The sequence below is a fragment of the Corapipo altera genome, unplaced genomic scaffold (genome assembly GCF_003945725.1).
Source record: "Corapipo altera isolate COAL_440 unplaced genomic scaffold, ASM394572v1 161, whole genome shotgun sequence".
NCBI lineage: Eukaryota > Metazoa > Chordata > Aves > Passeriformes > Pipridae > Corapipo > Corapipo altera.
In genome coordinates, this window is record NW_020884979.1 from 1063676 (window position 1) to 1083539 (window position 19864).

The following is a 19864-nucleotide window of genomic DNA, read 5'->3' on the forward strand; positions in this document are numbered from 1 at the left end:
GATACAGCACCCACTGAGCCAGGGATACAGCACCCACTGAGCCAGGGGCACAGGGCCAGGCCCAGCACTCCTGACACACTGACACTGCCCTCACAGGCAGCTCATCTTCTCTGCCCGGAGTGAAGTCACTGTTTAGCTCAAACTCAACCCTGACAGAGTTGCTCAGACAACCCTCATCTTCTCTCTCCTCCCTGAAACAGCTCTTCAGTCAACCCCACCTTTTCTCCTCCCTGAAGCAGCTGTTCAGACAACCTCTATGTTCTGTACTCCCTGAAACAGCTGCTCAGACAACCCCATCTTCTCTCTGCTCCCTGAAACATCTGTTCAGACAACCCTCTGTCTTCTTTCTGCTCCCTCTTATCTTGCTTCCCCAAAAATCCACCCAAAAGCTCGATATGAAGGCTGAGTGAAAAAAGCCAATGCAGGTCCAACTGCTTGTTAGATTGTTGGTCAGTGGTTTTTCCTTTTAGCTTTGGTACAGTTTCATTACCTTCAGTTGACACTTGTGGCTGTACTGCAGTAGCAGAGGTAACACAGCAAAATCATATTCAAGGACAAAACCTTCCCCACACAGAGAGAGGGAAGAAGATGCCCTCAAAGAACAGGCTCTTTCAACCACTGTTCCTTTTGGTTGGTAAGTGCAGTGTTAGAGGAACAAAAAAAACCCCAAAATAAGCAAGGTTTTCTTTCACATTTTACACAGATTGTATTGAGTTCAACTGCAGTCTGAACCACAGGAAAAAAATGCCACCTTGAAACTTCCAGAAAAATGAAGATATTGAATGGGAAGATCAGAAAACACTTGTGAAAGCCCCAGGAGGCAAATGCAGCTCCCTGATCCCAAAGCCCCTGCAGCCTTACCCAGGTAAGTGATGTTCTCAGCCAGCTCACAGCCACTGACGTCCGGAAAATAGCTCAGGGTGTCCTGGTTGTTGGCACCCAGCACGTAGGTTGGGATTGGAGCTGAGGGAGAAAACCTCCTGCAGTTAGTCAGCTTTACTTCCAGTGCCCCAGCAGAGGTCCAGTCCACGCTTCCCAGGAATCACAGCAGGAAAGCCTGTCCAGCCAGACCCCCCAGCCCACCCTTGCAATGCTAAGGAGCACCCAGTGCAGGACAAGGAGCCTTCCTGCAGAACAAGTCCCCAGACCTGGAGTTCCCACAGCTGCAGGCAGAGCAGAACCTCTGCTCTAACTACAACTGCCTCCCCTGCCCATGTAAGATTAGCTCCAAAATGATCCACAGCCCTAAAAACAGGGACATTCCCTAGGCCATGCTGACAAACCCCGGAGCACAGAGGCAGTGAATTCACACAAGGGAGTTTTGGTTCCAAACGAACCCCTGTGTCCCTGCTGGGGTGTGACTGATCTGACACAACCGCTGCTCCTGCACTCCACAGCGGGCTGGGAAGCAGTGCCAGCATCCCGAGGGACAGCACCCTCCCTCCTTACCTTTCTTGGCCCCCGTGCGGTACTCGGCCCATTCCGCTTCTGAGGAAGAGCCGAAGAAATTCCCGACACACAGGAGCATCTGAAAACACCGGGAAAGGCAACCTTTACCGTTGGAGCGCAGACAGAACGCACACAACGCTTCGCTGGACTGTCACAACACTGCGGCTGCGACTGTCCCAGCCCCGCCATCCCGGCAAGGCAACGGGAACCCCCCGGGAATGGGGACCCCCCGCGTCTCGCCAGCCCCCCGGGCCTTACGTCGAAGCGGCCGCTCTTGGCCTGGATGGCGCGGACCCGCCCGAAGATGGTCTCCAGCCGCCCCTCCACGTCGCCACACGCCAGCCTGCGGGACACCGTGCGTCAGCTTCAGCGGCCTCCTCTCCCGCGGCCACCTCCATCCCGCCCCGTCCCATCCCGTTCACTCACACGCGCAGCGGCGCCGCCATCGCGGAGATGCCCGACCGGAACCTCCCGCCACTTCCGGGTGCTCCCCCTCAAGGTTCCGCCGCCTCCCGGTGCGCCGCCCAAAGCGCTCCGGCGGCGCCGACGGAATCTCGGCAAAACCAGCGGGAATGACCGGGAAATGGTAAATCCCGGTGTCCGCAGGGAAGCGCCGGTGAGCCCAGCCTGCCCCCGGGGACCCTCGGGTGTCAGAGGGATGCCAAGGGCACGGCCGGCTGGAGTGGGACGGGAAGACTTTTTGCTGGAAGTGCCAAGCGAGCTGAGCCAGCCAGACTTTCCTCGGGTGAAAAGGCAAAATCCCAGTGGAAAAAAAATCGGAAGAATGAAATGAAGTATTTTCTATTTAACACCCTTTGTTACACTGTCTTTCTCATGGGGCGTTAGTGCTGCAGGCGGCGTTAGCACTGAAATGACGAAAGTGCGTGAAGAAGAGGTGATCTGGTAAGGGAGGGGTCGGTGTCAGAACCGACTGAAATGATCACTGCAGGTGATTATTTACACTGAGCTACTATTATAATAATTATTATATGCTTATTATACATATCGAGATATATTTTAATATTTATTTTTATTTTATTATTATTATTATTATTACAACCACTTAACGAAGTGAACACTGACACCAGCAGAGCTCTCCAGTAATGGTAGACAACAGCTTTTGTAATATATTCATAATGCTTTATAAATAATAATGCCTTATAAACAAGCAATACCTTACAAAGGTATTTTTAAATTAACTTTTTAGGTATTTTTATGAATGTTCTACAATGTTACCGTCTGCATTCTCTAACCCAGAGCTGAAATCTGAGGTAATGATGCTGGGGTTTATTCCCTCCGGAGTGAAACGTTCTACATTTCAACAGTCACAAGAAATGTAAAATAACAACTTTTATTTTAAGCTTCTGTCTCTCTGAACCTTTCAATGTGCATATGCTGCTTGTGTGGCATTTAATTATAGAGCTCGTGAGGGGTTTTTTGGATATGTACAAACACTTTCCTGTTGTCACATAGGGCACAGCCTGGAAGGAAAAAATGTGTAAAGTGTGAACCTTCCACTGGCCCAGGTTGCTCCAAGCCCCATCCAACCTGGCCTTGGACACTTCCAGGGATGGGGCACCTTTGCCAGGACCTCGGCACTCCAAAGAGCCAGCAAAGGTGCTTGTTTTCCAGCGGGGCCGAGTGGGAGCCCCTTGAGGAGCCCCTTTTCCCCGTTTCCCTGGCGGTAACTGCACCCAGGGCGCTCCGGGCCGTCGCTCGCACGCGGCGGGCACGGGCCGGGGGCTCCGCTCACCGGCGGCTCCGAGGGCACCCGAACACGCTGCGCCTCGCTCCATCCCACCCCGCTCCGCCGAGCGGCTCCAGCAGGTCATGAACGCTGACCCACCGCAAAGGGCTCGCTCCCCTCCCCATCCCTATCCCCAACCCGAGGGCTCCACGGGGCGGGGACGCCCCTCAGCCACCTCCCCTCATCATGGCGGCACCGCCCCGCGTCATGGCGACCCTTCCGCCTCCCCTCGGCGCCGCGGCCCCTCGGCCGCCCCTCAGAGGCGCCGCCGCCCCACCGCCGCCGCCGCGTCCCCTCAGCGAGGCAGCCCCTCGGCCTCCCCTCGCCCCGGCGGCCCCACCGCCGCCCCTCCGCGGCACCGCCGCGGCCCCGCCGCCTCCCGCCAACATGGCGGCCCCTCCCCTCAGCGGCGCCGTCCCTCGGCCGCCCCTCAAGATGGCGGCCCCGCCCCTCGCCGGTCCCGCCCGGCGCAGCCGCCGCTCCGCAGCGCGGGCCTGGGGCGGGCGGATCGGGCCGTGTGGCGGCGGTCCCGGCGCGGCGGGATGGCGCTGCCGCAGCAGTGCGAGGCCGTGTTCGGCACGGCGGACCTGTACGGCGCGCTGGGCGTGCGGCGGGAGGCGTCCCCGCAGGAGATCCGCCGCGGGTACCACCGCGCCTCGCTGCGCCTGCACCCCGACCGCGTCCCGGCCGAGCAGAAGGAGGAGGCCACGCGCCGCTTCCAGGTGAGCGCGGGAGGCGGCGGCGGGAAGGCGGGAAAGCGGGCGGGACACCCCGGGTGACCGACACACCGACCCCCGGGTGACCGACCCACCGACCCCCCCGAGTGACTGACCCACCGCCCCCCCCATGACTGACCTGCCACCCGAACTGAGTGACCAGCCCACGGACCCCCGAGTGCCTGACAGACTGTCCCCGAGTGACCGACCCTGACCGACTGACCACCACCCTCCCGGGTGACTGAGCCACTGACCTTCTCCGGAGTGACCACCCTACCACCCCCCAGGCGGTTGCCCCACTGCCCCTCAAGTGACTGACCCACCAACCCCAAGTGACCGACCCACCAACCCCAAGTGACCGACCCACTGCTCCCCCACCTGCTGCCCCCCAAGTGACTGACCCACTGCCTGCCCCCGAGTGACCGATGCCCCCCAGTGACTGCCCCCTCAATGACCAGCCACCCCCGTGTCCCGCAGATCCTGGGCAAGGTGTACGCGGTGCTGAGCGACGCCAAACAACGTGCCCTGTACGACGAGACCGGCACAGTGGATGAGGATGCTGAGGTGCTGCAGGGAGACAGGGACTGGCTGGAGTACTGGCAGCTGCTCTTCAAGGTGAGAGCGGCACTGGGAGCCGGAAAAACCCTCCAGTGTTTCTTTTTTTGTGTATTCTCTCTTAAATCCTTCTGGTGAGCAAGTCCTGTACCTCGTGGAATTACTCATGTAATCTCTTCGCTCCAGCTCACCGTAAAAGACATCGAGGACTTCCAGAACAGCTACAAAAACTCAGAGGAAGAGCTGGAGGATGTGAAGGCAGCGTATCTGAACTTCAAGGGTGACATGAATCGGATCATGCAGTCCGTGATGTGCGTGGACTACACGGACGAGCCGAGGATCCAGGCAATGATCGAGCGAGCCATCGACTCTGGGGAGCTCCCGTCCTACCAGGCCTTCGTGAGGGAGTCAAAGCAGAAAAAGATGTCCAGGAGAAGGCGGGTAGGTTCTGTCAGTTGTTTACCACAACCTTTTTATCTCCCTCGGCAGAAATAAGTGATGCTGTTCCTGTTTGTCCCGGGATTGCCGAGTTCCACACCTTGCTCAGTGTTCACATTTGCTCACCTGTGTTCATCACAGCCCACCCCAAATCGCTGGGAAACAGTTTTTTCCCTTCTTTTATTTCATTATTATACACAATGGCTTATTACACATGTCCCTGCATTTATCTACAAAGCTGTGAGTTGTTGAAGTTAACAAAAAAAAAACAAGTGGTGAAAATACATTTTGCTTGACTTTTGGCAGGTGTGAAACTGTTTTGGACTAGATGGACTCTTGTCCAGACACTTTGTAGAGTGTCACACGCACATCACAGTAACCTTTCACTTAATGCAGGATCTGCTAAGGCAAAAAAGATATAGATAGGGGAACAGGAAAAAACATCACATTCAACATTGTGAAAGAGCAGAAAAACTTCCCTCTCTGCTAAATGATGGAACCTTTGCCTGAGTCCTCATCTGTGGCCAAACTTGGAAACCCTTTGTGTTTCCTTGCAGCTCTTTGTACACAGATGCCAAAAAGAAAAAAAAAAAAAGCTTTTGGTAACTCCTGTAAGACTTTGTCAGATAACATGCAAAATGCTCTTTTTAAAAAAAAACTTGTTTGCTTTTTCAGGCAGAAAAAGAAGCTAAAGAGGCAAAAAAGACTAAAGATGAACTGGGCCTTGGTGAAGAAAATGACTTGCAAGCGCTGATTCAAGTAAGGCTCTTTCTGTTTGTTGCAGATAATTATGTTACTGGCTTATAATTGTGTTTTCCCTGAGCATCTTTGATTTTGGATCCTTGCAGCTCTTCTGAGTTCCTGAGGTTAAAACCTTAATGCTAACCATGTACTTTAATTAACAGAGTATGGTATGGATTTTATTGCCTGTGTCTCTTTAAAAATTAACAAAGTTATTCCACGTGCACTCAAAATATTTAATTTCTATTTGCAGGCAGTTAGACAGAGAGTGTCAGTAATGGTACTAAACTTTCTATAGATTGTATTCCCTGTTCAATGTATTCCAAGATTTTAGGTAGCTATCAGGCTTCAACAGAATAACCTGTATTGGGAAGTTACAGAAGCTTTGAATTTGGTTGGTTTTCTTTTCCCCCTCCCCAGCGCCGAAGCAAGGATCGAGAAAGGGAAATGGATGACTTCTTCGCCCAGCTGGAAGCAAAATATGGGAATAATGCCAAGAAAGGAGGAAAGAAAACTGCAGCCAAGAAGAGGAAGACATAAGGAACGATGTAGGCTGAAGTACCGGGTCTCATTTTGTATGGAAACGTGGATTTGGGAGAAGGTGGGATTGTTTCTGGGCTCCTGTTCTGGGCTGTGTGCACTGACTGGCTGGGACTGGGAGGCGTGACAAGGCAGACAGAGCATTCCTGTGCTACTGCTTCAAACCCTTTGGGTGCTCTGCAGTTGAGATCCATGGGTGCTGTTCACACAGTTCTTCCCTAACGAGCCTCCTGCTGTTTTTAAAGGTCTTTGCACATCAGCTCAACAGGTGTTTTTCAGATATTCCAGTAGTTTTATATAGTTTGGAAAACTGCAGATTTAATAAATGAGAAGGTTTTTTTTCAGAGTTCTGTGCTGTTGCTTCCCCAGTTCTCTCTGCTTGTTTTCTAAGTAGCTGTTCCAAACAGACTGATTGTGTTGATTCTCCTGATTTCAGTCAAGTAAATCCTGCACACTTCCATTTGCAGGATCATTTTTCAAAGGCTTAGGAGCCACGAGGTGAGCACTTTGAAGGCCCTTCTTGCTTCAACACCAGCATTCAGGGAGCTTCCTGGGGGGAAGCCAGAGGTAGAGGGTCACTCTGTTCCCCTTTACTTGCCTGCTCCTAAAAATTACCCTGATTCTGAGAGAGTACAGCATATCATTGTGTTGGATAACACAGGGCTTAAAGGATACTTTTGTTACACAGAATAAATAAATAACAGCCCAGGATCAGTCTCTGGTGTCAACCATCTGTACAGAAAACACGAGCTGGGCCTTAGGAGGAGACTGCTTCACTTTTTTATTTAAACACACCGACTCCTCTAGGCTATAAAACACTACATTATGTTACCAGCAGTCTATTCAAGTTTATTTGTCTGGTTTTGTAACTCTTGTGCTACAGAAAACTCACTTTGTCCCTGAGGAATGGCATGGATACAAATGGGATGCTTATCTGCAGTTTGCCTGACAGAACTGACACACTGTACAATATTCCAGCAGTCCCAAGTGTTCAGGGAAATTGTATTTTGTAGAGGCCTCTGGTTAGCATCAGGTTCTCTCTCTGCAAATTTGAGAGGTTTAGATTGAGATCAGAGCTGCTCTTTTTTTTTTTTTACCTTCTGGAAATGCAAAGACAGGTTAACCGAGTTACATTTGCACAGTTCCCTGTTCTTGATGAAAGCATGCTTGGATCAACTGGACTCAAGATCTTCATTATTGATTAAAAATTATTAGCTGCTCTGTAGGTAACATAACTTGGAGTGGGGAGATAGGGGAGATACTTCCTAAAGAACACTGACAAGTTTTTGTCCATTATGAACAGTAATTTGAAGAACAACAAAGAAATTAGGAAAAGAAGTGCTCTTGAATAGGACTAGAAAGCAACAACTGTTTTTGTGCAGTGTCCTGAGTTTGTCGGAGTACAGCCAGTGATTATCCTCACCTTGTTTTTACACTTTGGTCTGTTTGGGAGTAAGACTTTCAACTAACCACTTGTTTTGAGAAGCCTGTACTTCATGGGGTTTTTTGTCTTATCTGGAGCCACAAGGGCAGCTGCAGCAAACACCTCCTCCAGGTCTGTCACACGGTGCAGACACAGCTGCTAAAAGCTCCAGTGCATCTGTGGCTTGGGGAGAGCAGAAATCTTGTGTAATTTCAAGTATTTTAGAAAGGGAGAGACTGAGCCATTCTCTGAAATCACCATAAAGTATCTCACCAGGAAGACAAGTGTATTTTCTTGCAGTAGTGTGTGAAACTGCTTGTAGTGAGAGGCTTCTTGTTGGCTGCTAACCCTTCTTCAGTCACTGAGGAAGAGGTGTAAGGTTAAATAACTCGGGAGGAGGCAGTGGTTGCTGCCTGTGGAGCTGTCAGTTCACCTGCTTTGCTGCCTTAGTCCTACACACCTGTGTCCAGACACCTGCTGCAACTACTGCAGGATCCAGCACCTGCCTAAGCTGAGCTGTAGAAGCAGAATCGAGTGCAGTGCTTGCTTTTCCTAGTACAATATTGCTTTAAACGTATTTGAATATATAAATACAGCTTAAAAAAATTTACATTACTACTTCTGTGGAAGGCCTGGGCAACCTTCTGTGGAGCTAATGAAAAAATGAGCAGGTTCTGCAGTACCTGCCTTGTAAGGACATGGACCCATCACGAACCTCCCAGGAACACAGCAGTGGCTGAGTGTTTGCTGGGTTTCCTAGGAGTTAGGCTTTCCTGGAGTACCTTCACCCTTCCACTGGAGTATCACTTTCTCTACTGGTAGAAAATGGAATGTTTAAGTGTACCCCTTCTAATCTTTGGCAGCTGCTGCTTAGGTTTATATAAAAATAACTATTTGTGAGGAAGGGTGTTTGAAAACTCTCTGTAAACAACGTTGACCTTGCTGGGAATGAGAGGTGGCTGATGACTCTGCAGAGCTGGATGGATGGATGGATTGGACACTTCCCCATGGCACCTCAGAACCCCTGTTTGCTTTTTGTGCCTGATCCACTTCGACTGTGGCCTTTCACAGAACCACGTGGGAGGAGACCTAAGAAACAGAGATCATGGACAACTTCAAGACTTCTGAAAGGTATTCAAACTAAGTACCAAATGCATCTCCCTTAGCTTCAAATTAAAATGCCTTTTTTTAGTCTCTTTATTCTAATGCATTATTTATAACTTCCAAAAGGGGCAAAGTTTGTGCTTGCCAAGTTGCTGCATTGTAGGGAACTACTGTATTCCTTGATATTTCACCAAGTATTCAAGACTATAAAGTTCTGCTAATTTAATTTTTCTTTTTTTGTTAATACAGCAGTCATAAAACTCATCCTGCTTTTTTTTGATGGGGGGAGGAGATATTTATTTTAATTTCAGCAGGAGTCCCTCCTTGCTGGTTTAAAAACAAATTACTTCTGTTAGTGCCTTTTTTAAACTCAAATTGCCTCTTGTACCACTTATATTAGTGGTAGGAGGCCATTCAGCTATTAAACAAGCTGAAAGACCCCTCACATGCTCTAATAATCATTCATTTACTTGCTGCCTTAACCTTTGCAGCTTCCATTCACTGTTGCAGCCTCAATCCTATGTGTCAGCACATTTTTCTGTGGGAGATCCTGACAGCCCCATAAGGAGTGACACAGTACAAGCAACTCTGATTTCAGAGGATGCATGTGAATTGTACTGGTACAGTTCCTGTCTTTCCAATATATTTTGACTTGATCTAATACACATCTAGTACAGATCTAGTAGAACCCCTTCCAGATACAGTGCAAATTAGTTTCTTTTGGACATAATGCAATTTTTTTCAGTTGCACAGTTGAGCAGAAGGAAAAACCCCTTGGGCATAAAGTAGATGCTGCTGTTTCTGTTGAAGTTGGCAACTCCTGCTTTTCACTTTGACATTGAGAGGCACTGGGGCAGATTACATTAAACTTCCTCAAGTGATTTTAAATACTTGGTGGTAAAAAACCAAACCCAAACTGCACCCAGCCATACTCTGGAATAGAGTGGGATACAGCCAGGATAAAACCTGTGTAATGGGAAATTAAAGACACAAATAGAACTTGGAAAAACCTCCCCGGTGCAGTTACCTGGAGGAATGTATCCCTGCAGGAAGTGCATCCCTGTCCCAAAAGCCTACCCCTTGCTTGATCTTACTGAATCCTGTGCCTGAAGAACATACCTGAACCTGCTGGTGCTCTGCTTGTCCAGGATTGATTACTGTGCTCCAGAACGGTGCAGGAACGGCGGCGCTGGGAATCTGGCTGAGAGGGCAGGGGAAAAATGCAAACAGCAAGATTACAACGCAGCTACAAACTATTTGCCTAGTTGGCAAGATGCTGTAAAGGCCTAAGTAAAGCTTTGAGGAGGATTAAATCAACTTTAGGAGTAGAAAATATATTTTTCTAACGCTTATTTGGAATAATCACTGGGCCAGTTAAAGACATTCTGGAAAAATTGTTCTGTTTCAAAACAGACTTTAGAAATTGTGTACTCTCGCAACTGCTGAGTCAAGGATGTTGAATCAAGCAGCTATTTAAAAGCTATTGCTGAAATTGCAGCTTTTAAAGCTTAGACAAAAAACAATTTGCTGGATAGGACAAGATATCAGTAGAGTAGGTGCTTATTGTTTGATACTGAAACAGACTGGGCATTGATTAGTGTTAATTCACCAAGCACTCTCTGCAGTTATTAAGGATGATGTGGTGTAATTTGCCATGCTTTACCAAGGATGTGTTGGTTGTGTTAGGCCTGGAGAAAGGATCAGGCAGGAGGAGCTGCTCCTGGAGCTGCTGGTGAGCATCTTCTTGTGTCGTTACACTGTGAGCACGACTTGAGCTCCCTCGAGGTTTCTGCAGGGAAGGGTAACACAGTTATGGCTTCTTCTCACTGCAGCAGCACGTTGGCAATCCTCAGCCTAGGAATTAAAGCTAATTTTCCACATGAATCATTTTGCAACCTAGTTACGAGGAGGAAAACGTTCTGGCATGAATGAGAATTAAGCAGGCAACTGTGGGTGATGTTGTTAGTCAGAACTGCTGTGACAGTTTTTGTGCATCCATTTGACTTGCTGTCACAGGGTAACAGATAAATTGGGACTTTGGGGCTTGGCAGTTTGATCAGCAGTGATTACAACTTTAGACTATTCAGCAATAAAATGGAATTGTTTCCTTTACCATTTGCCTCTGGGATCCTGTGGTGCTCCCACGCTCTGCCACGCTGGAGGTGGCAATAGGGGGCAGGGGGTGATTTCGGTTCAGCAGCACTGGGGAGGGGGAGGTCAGCTGCTCCTGTGCAGTCAGACTGAAAGGCACCAGTGAAAAGAGGAAAAAAAATACAGTTTATATGTTTGGCACGAGGAAAGGGATAATACTGTCATTTTGTTTGGCCTTCTGGAGTTGACTGTTCCATAAGAACACCTTAGAAAAGCTTGGAAACATTTTAAAAACACTTTCCTAGCGCTCTCTACATTTAAAAATATATAATAAAGGTGAGATGTTAACATTTGTTAGACTGATTGAAGCCTGAGGAAAGGGAACAGAAGCATAAAATACTGGAAGTAGAAACATCAGTTGTGGAAGGACAAGGAATTAATCTCTAAACACTACGTGACAAGAAAATAACAGGCTCAGTGAGTTTATACATAAACTACAAAACTGAAAGGAAACTACAACGATTTGCAACACATGGAATACCAGAGGTATATCAAAGCCTGCATTGTTTCTTGATACCCTGTGGTCCCTGTAAATGTGCAAAATAAGATGTTTTATCTGTGACTGACTGGTTCACTGAGTTCCTTAAGAGCACTTTGGTCAGTCAGATAACCTATTTTAACATATTTACAGCCCAGCCTGGGCTAGGATAGCAACGTGCAGTTTCTCCTCCAAAAACTGTAGACTTTTAAATTCATCTTGCAAACAGGCTCCAGAAAAAGAAAACCATGTGAAGAAAGAGATGGTGGTGTTGACTGAGGTGCCAAACCACCTCTGTGTGTGTCTGTGATTCAGTGAATCGCAGCACGGTGACCACCAGCCTTAGCCCCTCAGCTTTCTGGGGGCAGCTGTGCTTTGAGGGGCAGCTCATTTCTTTAACCCCGTGTTCCTCCTGCCCATCTGCCTGTTTTGGTGCCAGCTGGGCTCTGTGTTAGCCTGCAGGAGGGGCGGGTGGGACGTACAGCCGAGCGGCGTCCCCGGAGCGCGGGGTCCCGGTGCGGGGCTGGCTGCCCGAGATGGGGTGCAGGGTCCGGGGAGGGGGGTTCCTCCTCCTCGTGGAGCGGGACAGGGAGGATGTGCTGAGCTCCAGAGCACGATTTGGCCACGTTCTGATGGAGAGGATGGAGCTGGAACCCGGCCGTCTGTCATCCAGGTCCCTGACAAAACAGACCAACAGGGAGATGGTCCCGTGCCCAAAGTACTCACCCACGCGTGGCATTAATCATAAAATACACGGGCAGAAACGATGTGTCTTCATGTTTAACAGAACTAGATAATCTATAATACTGTTTCACTGTATCCTAACACTTCATTTTTCACAGAGGACAAATAAACACACAAGCAGGGAAATAATTGAGAAGAGCTTTCTCACAATTTATCTCACAAAGGTTTGCGCTGAATCCCTCTCACTGTGAGAACGCTCTACTTTATTTACAACAGATGATCTGTAACTCTTACAGTGTTTTCTCCACTACAGGCAGGTTCCTTTGGTGTAACTGGATCCCGTGGATCACCATCAAGCCATTCAGATTATGCTGAGAGCCACTACTTGACCCTTGAGAGAGACTGACCTGAAATTTAAAAAAAAAAATAGTAAGTAAATTACTGCTTGGCAGAGATACACTTACAGATTTTGTATATAATTTTGGAGAAAAGTCACTAATTTCTTCCATGACATCCAGATATATACTCAGTTTTATATTATTTCTTCATCTAAGACAAGCATCTTAGCAGTCCTTTTTTTTTTTTTTTTTTCTGCAAATGGTAGTGGTTAGACAATGTATCCTAACACTTCATATTTTCCAACTGAGCAGCTCACTTGCATGACAGGATCTTCCAACAATTACTATAATCTGAAGTTTTACAAAGCTAATTTTGAGTGCGTGTTCACATTTTGTATCTGCAAATACAGACTGATCTGGAAAAACATCAAATTCCACCCACCAAAACAACAGAAAAGAGAAAACAGCAGAGCTTGAATCCCTCCAGGATACATACTTGAGGTGTTTTTCTTCTCTTTTTGCTTTTGCGGCCACATCTGGGTTTTGGGCACTACACACACAGTAAGGGAACACGAGGAACAGGCAGGGGTAGAAATAAAGGAGAGAGAAATAAGGACAGAGTTGAATTAAAATGGAATAAAACAGGTAACACTTTGGTGCTCACCACTGCAGGAGCAGATCATCCAAAGCAGATTATGCAGTTAAAATCAGTGTCTGAGAAAAAAAGCTGGTTTAGAGCTGCACTGGGATTTGTCCCCTATTGCCTGATGAAAGATGTTGGTGAGAACAGGATCCCACACACACAGTCCTCAGTCTCATTGAGGTCAAATATTATTAAAGTATAGAAAAAACTACATCATTATTCAACATGGTTGTCCTACACGTATATATAAAACACTAAGTTTTAAAGAGAGAAGCAGGAATTAAAACTTGCAACTGAGTAGTAAAAGGACTTAAGTGTTAGAAAGGACAGTCAGCATTCCCACAAAGTCCAAACTCGTTCTGTACCTAAACACAACCCAGGGACTGACGTCCTGCAGTGTGTTTGCTGAAGTGACACTGTATTGATTCATCCCTCCACAAAGCAGGGGCTAAAAACACTTACCAGATTTGAGGTCACCGAGGGCATTTTCGCCTGTGGCACACGAGGTAACAAGGCTGGCAGAGGATCGAGCTGCAAAGGGCTTCTGGCACCTGCCCTGAGTGTTTCCACTGTTATGATATTTTTCTCATCATCTGTGCAAAGCAACAGAGAGTTCCTGTCAATTCAGGCTGTTGGCACTGCTAGTCGTGGACAGTGCTACGAATCCAAATGTTTAGAGAGTCCTCTTGGATGGTAAGTTCTGCTAAATCTTTTGAAGGCATATCTCACACTGTCAACAACGTTACCTTCTTATTCCCGCTGCAGAGATCATCCCCCAGTACATCAACACATCTCTCCCCCACTGCCTCCTTGCAAAATCCACTCCCTGAAACCCCCTTTTCAGCCTTCACCTGAGCTGTGATCCTCACCAGAGGCTGACCCTTCCCAGTGCCTGCAGATCAGCTCCTCCATGCAGCCCAGGACCTCACTCCACACGTCATCAAACACGAAGGTGAGCACGGAATCCTTGGTGCAGGAATATGGGGAGATGGGAGGAAAGCCCAGTTTCTGTCTGCCAGAGGACAGGCCCCTTTTCCTCTCCTGCAGCTCCTCCTCCCTGTGAAAATGGAAGCACTGCCTGTACCACAAACACAGTGCCTTTGTCTCCTGCATTTGTTTTTAGTTCTCCCACCAACCTGAATAAGAAATGCCTGAGACAACCACACACCCTGGTTTCCCTGTACAGAATGACTCTTACAAATGATACTTCACAAATAATGAATTATTTACCAATAAGATCAAAGTCCTATTTAAAAGTGAGCATTAATAGTTGCAGTGATGTTTCTTCATCACATTGTCAAGCTCCATATCTAATGCCACTACAGAATGCTGAAGACAAGAGATGATATTATTTCCTGCAGCAACATCTCTCTGGCCTGGTCAAAGCAAGACAAGTAACAATTTAAATTTAGTGGTCCATGCAGCTTAAGTGGCTTTAATTATTAAAACCAATTAAGTAGTTAGGAACTGACAGTATACCCTCCAGAGTCCTTACCCAGGCCATATGTTCAGATTGTTGGGTGGGATAAAGTAAAGGGACAAAAAGATAAAAAAGAGTGGTAATTGTTTCTTGGAGAGCATCAAATCCACTCTTAGTTCTTAAATTACCACTGAAAAATCTGGAAAAGGTACAATTCCACCCAAAATAACAGTACAAAACCAAAGCAGCATAACAAACAACAATGAATTTGACTCAGTATAAAAAATAAATGGTGTTTAAACAAGTTTTATGAAATATGCAAGCTCTTAGTTACGATGGAATGAACTATTCAAACCAGGCACAAAAATGGATGGTATGAAAGATGACAGAAAATTTCAGAAAAGATAATAAACTGTCCTAGGAAAAGAGTAGGGAGAATTCTCAGTTCCCTGGCAACTTCAGGCCTTTGAAAGTTCTCTAGGGAAAAAGTATTAAAAAAAAATAAACTCATCAAATACAGCAGGAACCCCAGGCCACTGGTACTAGTTGCTGTCTTAATATTCAATACCTACACATCTCTGCAGTCAAATGCCAAATATTCCTCCACTATGCCTTCGGAGAGAATTATTTCCTCTTCCCCTTCGTCACTCTCTGAGGAACACAAGGTCGGAGACTGGGAAGGGTCGGCCTTTTTGTGAGCAGGAGTAACAAAAAGAGGGACCTTCTTGCCAAAAACACTAAATCTGAACAGGTGACAGTTGTCAGAAAGCAGAAATGAAAATAAGTTATTAATTCCACTTCAAATAACTGAGAGACAGCATGGTACTTAAGGCCGTGGGAGACCAACAAATTATTCATTACAGTAAAAACTTTTGCTTTGGATATTTTTTAATTCTTGCTAAAGAACTTGAAACTTCAGGGAAATAAAATCAGAAAGCATTTTGAAACATTAAATCGTAATAGTACTAATGCACTGTTTTGTATTTTTGATGTTCTACACAAATTTAACAGATGATTAGCAATAAAACCAGCTACAAAACATACACATCTTTAAGCAGTCAGCAGCAGCAAAGATATTTCTATTTACTGACCAGGTCAAGGTAGTCAGCAACGAGCACAGTTATGTAGTCTTGCTGCTCTGAATGTACTATTTTCAGTTAAAAAGGAAAATAAAGTGTGCTTGTGTTCGAAACTCAGCCGGACAGGAAGGAGTCAGGGCTGCACATTTTTAAGCAGCAGAGGACAAAGCTGCTTCTCACTGCCTTGTTCCCAGCAGAGAACAAAGTGACCCTCCCACCTCGGTCCAGCCCGGGCTCTCCACAGGTACTCACTCATCAGCATCCTGCTCTGGAGGTGAACTTACACCTGAGGGAGCCCGACTGCCCGCAGGGGAACTGGAGAACCATCCATACCCTTCATCCGTGGGCACCACCACCTGCCTCCCCACAACCCTGCCGGGGCACAAGCAAAGGGGACACACGTCAGGAGGTGCTGGAAGGGAGGTTGCTGAAGTGTGTCAGAGCAGCAGCACACCCTAAGAGCTCTTCTGGGGAGCTGTGCAGTTTTCCTGGTGGTTGGTTCAGTTGTTTTCCCTGGTACAGGTTGCTTTGAGCCAGGTAAATACATCAAGAAAGTCTGGCCTGTTTGGTTTTTTTTTTTAATGCTCTGCTAACTGTAAAACTTATGAATATGGACAAAACTGTTTCAAGTGCACGTAATGAAGATTTAAAATGTAAGTTTTCAGACAGCCATAAGGACTGCTGAATTAGGGGAGGAGGGTTTTTACATGATTTTAAGCTTATAGCTCCACCACAACAAAATCTGCTGTGCTTAACAGAGCAAACCCCAATTTTCTAAGAGAACTCTGCTATGTTAAGGCCAAATCAGCTGCAAATAGCCATAAACCTCTGTCAGGGAACCAAATGTGAGGTAACAGACTGCTTATTTTAATGACCAGAGTGATCTTTTTATTTCTCTCTACTCCATAAGTGCATAAACCCACCCTGCTACTCATGTTTTAAAAGCAACTGTGTCTATCCCTACCCTTTTTGTGAGGGGATTGGCATTAGTCTGTCCATAAAATACCTGAGATGAGGAAAGCTGGATGTCCACTGCTGGCATTCCTCCCACAGTCCCTCCACATGCTCATTTTCTTTCTGCTCATAGAGAAGCTCATCAATTTGTCTGAACATCTGCTGAACTTGTTGTGTGGCAGCTTTATCAAATTCCTAGAAAGGGAAGTTATCCAGTAAATACCTAGTGAACAGTATTTGCATTTGCAAGGGGGGGGTGTTAATTGATTCTTCTTTAATATAATTGAAAAAGACAACTATTTGTTTAAAGCTTAACAGGACTGCATAGAAGGATTTTAACTTGAAACCATTTCCTCCCAGAGATGATCATTTCCCCCCTGCTGCCAAGACTGAAGGTGGCCACATAAAAAGCTTACATTGACATGGCACATAAACTACTAATGTAATAACACAGATATTTCAAAATGTTTTAAGTTACAAGATATAGGAATTTACATAAATCAGAACAGGAAAGATAGAATTCAGTGATATTTTAATGCAGTGGAAGATCTGTGGCTTGCAACAGACAGACAACAACAAAACAAAAGGCAATGCAGGCTGGTGGGAAACAGTGAAAGGGAGGGATGGTCAGGACCTTTACATGTGCTCATGTAGCCAGAAAATGAGATCAGTTCTGGGGTCATTAAAATGTGTTCTGAACTGGGAGAAAGAAAAAAATATGTTCTTTTTATAATCACCATCATGGTTTATTAACAGATCCAATCCTCATTTTTATCCTGAAATGTCTTTGCCATGGTATTTTGAACAGTTTTCTCCTCACTGTGGTAGGTTTGGCTTGGATGATATGTTCTACTCACATCATAGCCCCAAGAGAAGACTGAGCTGTCCTCAGTGGAGGTGTCAGCACAGCTCTCACTGGCAGACCCTGCATTCCCATGATCAGCTGATTCCCTCCGGATTTCTGACTCCCTGAAACCCACAAAAAATAAACAATGGGCAAAAAATAAACAACGACAAATGCAGTGTGTCAGCAAACAAAGCCTGGCTGTATCAGAACAGCTCTGGGAGAGATGTGCCCACAGTACCTGGAGACGTGGCCGTGGTTTTCAGCCCTGGGTGTGGCTGAGCACACCTGAACTCCTGGCTCTGGCAGGGGGTGATGCCTCAGGGCATGTTTTGGGAGTCCTTGTCTGAAAAAAAAGCAGCAGAACTTGACAAGTTACTCGCAAGAACAAATGTTTGCAGAGTTCCCAAGAAGTTTAACAGGTTTTTCTTTTCTGCTTTTCAAGGAATGGGCATGCATCTGTTGTTATTAGAAGGCTAATTCTTGTTACTAAGGCTTTAGGTAAGGACCAGAGAAAATGGCCTCAAGTCGCACCAGGGGAGGTTCAGGTTGGATATTAGGAAAAGTTTCTTCGTGGAGAGGGTGGTCAGGCATTGGAACAGGCCTTGGTGGAGTCACTGTCCCGAGAAACGTTTAAAAGGATGTGGATGTGGCACTTGAGAGCATGGTTTAGTGATGAACACCGTGGTGCTGGGTTAATGGTTGGACTTGATCTCAGAGGGCTTTTCCAGCCTTAATGATTCTGTGATTCTATGAAACATGCACTGGCAAGTTGGGAGGAATAATTTTTGGTAGTTTTTCATTTTGTCAAACTTTGGATCAAGGAGAGAGAGACAAGAAAAGTAGCATTAATTGGAGACAACAAGTACCAATGCAGGGCAGAAGCCCTGTGTCAAACAGCAGCTGAATGAGGCTTAAATAGAGAACTTCTCTCTCCTGTCATTTCTCTGCTGGCCAGAAATGTCAGAATTAAACATAAAAAGGCTGTAGATCAGTCACTAACTTCCAAAATGGATATATTTGTTCAATACATATTAAATACAATCAAATACACATTTGTTTAATACAAATACATAAAAAAAAAAAAAAGGCCAACATATCAATTGGGTCAGAACTGACCCAAAATTATTGTTACCGAAGGTTTACATTTAAGGTATCAGAACTGTCGTTATAGTACTATATTTAAGAATAGTTATATATTATAAGCAGGGTCTTCACTTTGAGACGTCTTCCTTTAAACTAAAAACGTTGTGAATTGCGCTGCAGCTCCCCGAGCGCAGAGACGATGCCGCTGTCCCCGGGGAGGCGAATTAAATTAAATCAAACAGGACAAAAGCAGCCAAGTCGGTCAGAACCGACGCTGCTCTTGGGCCAGGGACACCAGGAAGGGCAGAGCAGGGATTTAACCCGGGGGGACCGCGGGGGGACACGGGCGGCGGCCGGGCCCTCGCGGGGCCCTGTCTGCGGCCGGGGGAGCGCGGGCGGCGGGGCCGGGATGAGGACGGGCATGGGGATGGGGATGGGCATGGGGATGGGGATGGGGATGGGGATGGGGAGCGGGGCCGGGATGGCGATGGGGGCCGGGGGAGCGGGGCCACTCACGGCTGCACCGGTTTGCGCGCGTATCGCGATATCATCCTCAGCGCCGCCGCCCCGCCGCCATCGCGCCGCTCCTCCCGCGGGGGCGGAGCGCGGCCGCGCCGCGATGGAGGCGCTCGGTCGCTCTGTTGAGGTGGGGTCGCTCGGGCGGCCCGCGCTGCCCGAGGACGCGGTGCGGTACCGCCTGTTCGCGCCGGGCCCCGGCGGGCAGGAGCTGCTGCGGCGCTGCGCTGAGGCGGCCCTGGTGCGGCTCGCCCCGCTCCTGGCCGCCTACGTGTGGCACCGGCAGCCGTTCCGCCTGCGATACGAGCCGGCCAGGGGTGAGCCCGGGAGCGGGACCGGGGGGAGCCGGTGTGTGAGGGGGGACCCGGTGGGTGAGGGGGGACCCCGTGTGTGAGGGGGGGCCGGGGGGTGAGGGGGGGCCCCGTGTGTAAGGGGGGGACCCGGTGTGTAAGGGAGGACCCCGTGTGTAAGGGAGGACCCCGTGTGTAAGGGGGGGACCCGGTGTGTAAGGGAGGAGCGTGCGAGGGGGAGCCGGTGTGTCAGGAGGGACCCGGTGTGTGAGAGAGGGACCCGGTGTGTGAGGGGGAACTCAGTGGCTGAGGGGGGGACCCGGTGGGTGAGGGGGGACCCGGGGGGGAAGGGGGGGGCCCGGGGGGTGGGGGGGGACCGGGTGGGGGGGGGGGGGACCCGGTGTGTGAAGGGGAACCGGTGTGTGAAGGGGAACCGGTGTATGAAGGGGGCCCCGGCCAGGCCTGTCAGGTGTATCCAGGAGTTTGTAAGAGGGACCCGGCGGGTTCACAGAATCCCCAGAACGGGTCAGGCTGGAAGGGACCACAGTGGGGCATCTGGTCCAACCTTGCTGCTCCGGCAGGGCTGTCCCAGAGCACACGGCACAGGAGTGTGTCCAGACAGCTCTGGAATATCCCCAGTGAGGGACACACACCGTCTGTGGGCAGTT

The 19864-nt window shown here is 48.1% G+C and overlaps 4 protein-coding genes and 1 long non-coding RNA gene across 6 annotated transcripts in view; 3 read left to right on the forward strand and 2 right to left on the reverse strand.

Moving 5' to 3' along the window:
* CWF19L1 (CWF19 like cell cycle control factor 1) overlaps positions 1 to 3313 on the reverse strand; it is a 10719-nt gene extending 7406 nt beyond the window's left edge. Inside the window, exons 1-4 of the mRNA XM_027665632.1 lie at positions 1876 to 3313; positions 1708 to 1792; positions 1450 to 1528; positions 862 to 963 (exon numbers count right to left, since the gene is read on the reverse strand). Coding sequence (XP_027521433.1) covers positions 862 to 963; positions 1450 to 1528; positions 1708 to 1792; positions 1876 to 1895 — 286 coding nt within the window. The 5' untranslated portion in view covers positions 1896 to 3313. The remainder of the gene's footprint in view (positions 1 to 861; positions 964 to 1449; positions 1529 to 1707; positions 1793 to 1875) is intronic.
* A 409-nt stretch (positions 3314 to 3722) lies between these two features.
* On the forward strand, positions 3723 to 6532 carry DNAJC9 (DnaJ heat shock protein family (Hsp40) member C9). The gene is made up of 5 exons (XM_027665634.1): positions 3723 to 3918; positions 4390 to 4527; positions 4654 to 4908; positions 5581 to 5664; positions 6067 to 6532. Exons 1-5 carry the CDS (start codon positions 3739 to 3741, stop codon positions 6184 to 6186), a joined length of 777 nt encoding a protein of 258 aa, XP_027521435.1. The 5' UTR covers positions 3723 to 3738; the 3' UTR covers positions 6187 to 6532.
* Positions 6533 to 7277: 745 nt separating this feature from the next.
* Positions 7278 to 19011, reverse strand: FAM149B1 (family with sequence similarity 149 member B1). Of its 2 annotated transcripts, XM_027665619.1 has the most exons (15): positions 18907 to 19011; positions 17546 to 17650; positions 17318 to 17429; positions 16513 to 16655; positions 15759 to 15878; positions 15000 to 15170; positions 13877 to 14064; positions 13470 to 13600; positions 12861 to 12914; positions 12321 to 12433; positions 11825 to 12019; positions 10827 to 10953; positions 10377 to 10502; positions 9833 to 9914; positions 7278 to 8698 (listed from the first exon to the last, which is right to left on the reverse strand). In XM_027665619.1, exons 1-15 carry the CDS (start codon positions 18939 to 18941, stop codon positions 8625 to 8627), a joined length of 1776 nt encoding a protein of 591 aa, XP_027521420.1. In that variant the 5' UTR covers positions 18942 to 19011; the 3' UTR covers positions 7278 to 8624. The 2 variants fall into 2 exon arrangements, with proteins under 2 accessions (XP_027521420.1, XP_027521421.1); XM_027665620.1 differs by lacking the exon at positions 12861 to 12914.
* LOC113957826 lies at positions 12365 to 15765 on the forward strand. The gene is made up of 3 exons (XR_003531303.1): positions 12365 to 12455; positions 13773 to 13959; positions 15439 to 15765. It is a non-coding gene; the product is annotated as an uncharacterized LOC113957826 (long non-coding RNA).
* Positions 19008 to 19864, forward strand: part of ECD (ecdysoneless cell cycle regulator) — a 9092-nt gene continuing 8235 nt past the window's right edge. The window contains exon 1 of the mRNA XM_027665618.1: positions 19008 to 19223. Coding sequence (XP_027521419.1) covers positions 19010 to 19223 — 214 coding nt within the window. The 5' untranslated portion in view covers positions 19008 to 19009. The remainder of the gene's footprint in view (positions 19224 to 19864) is intronic.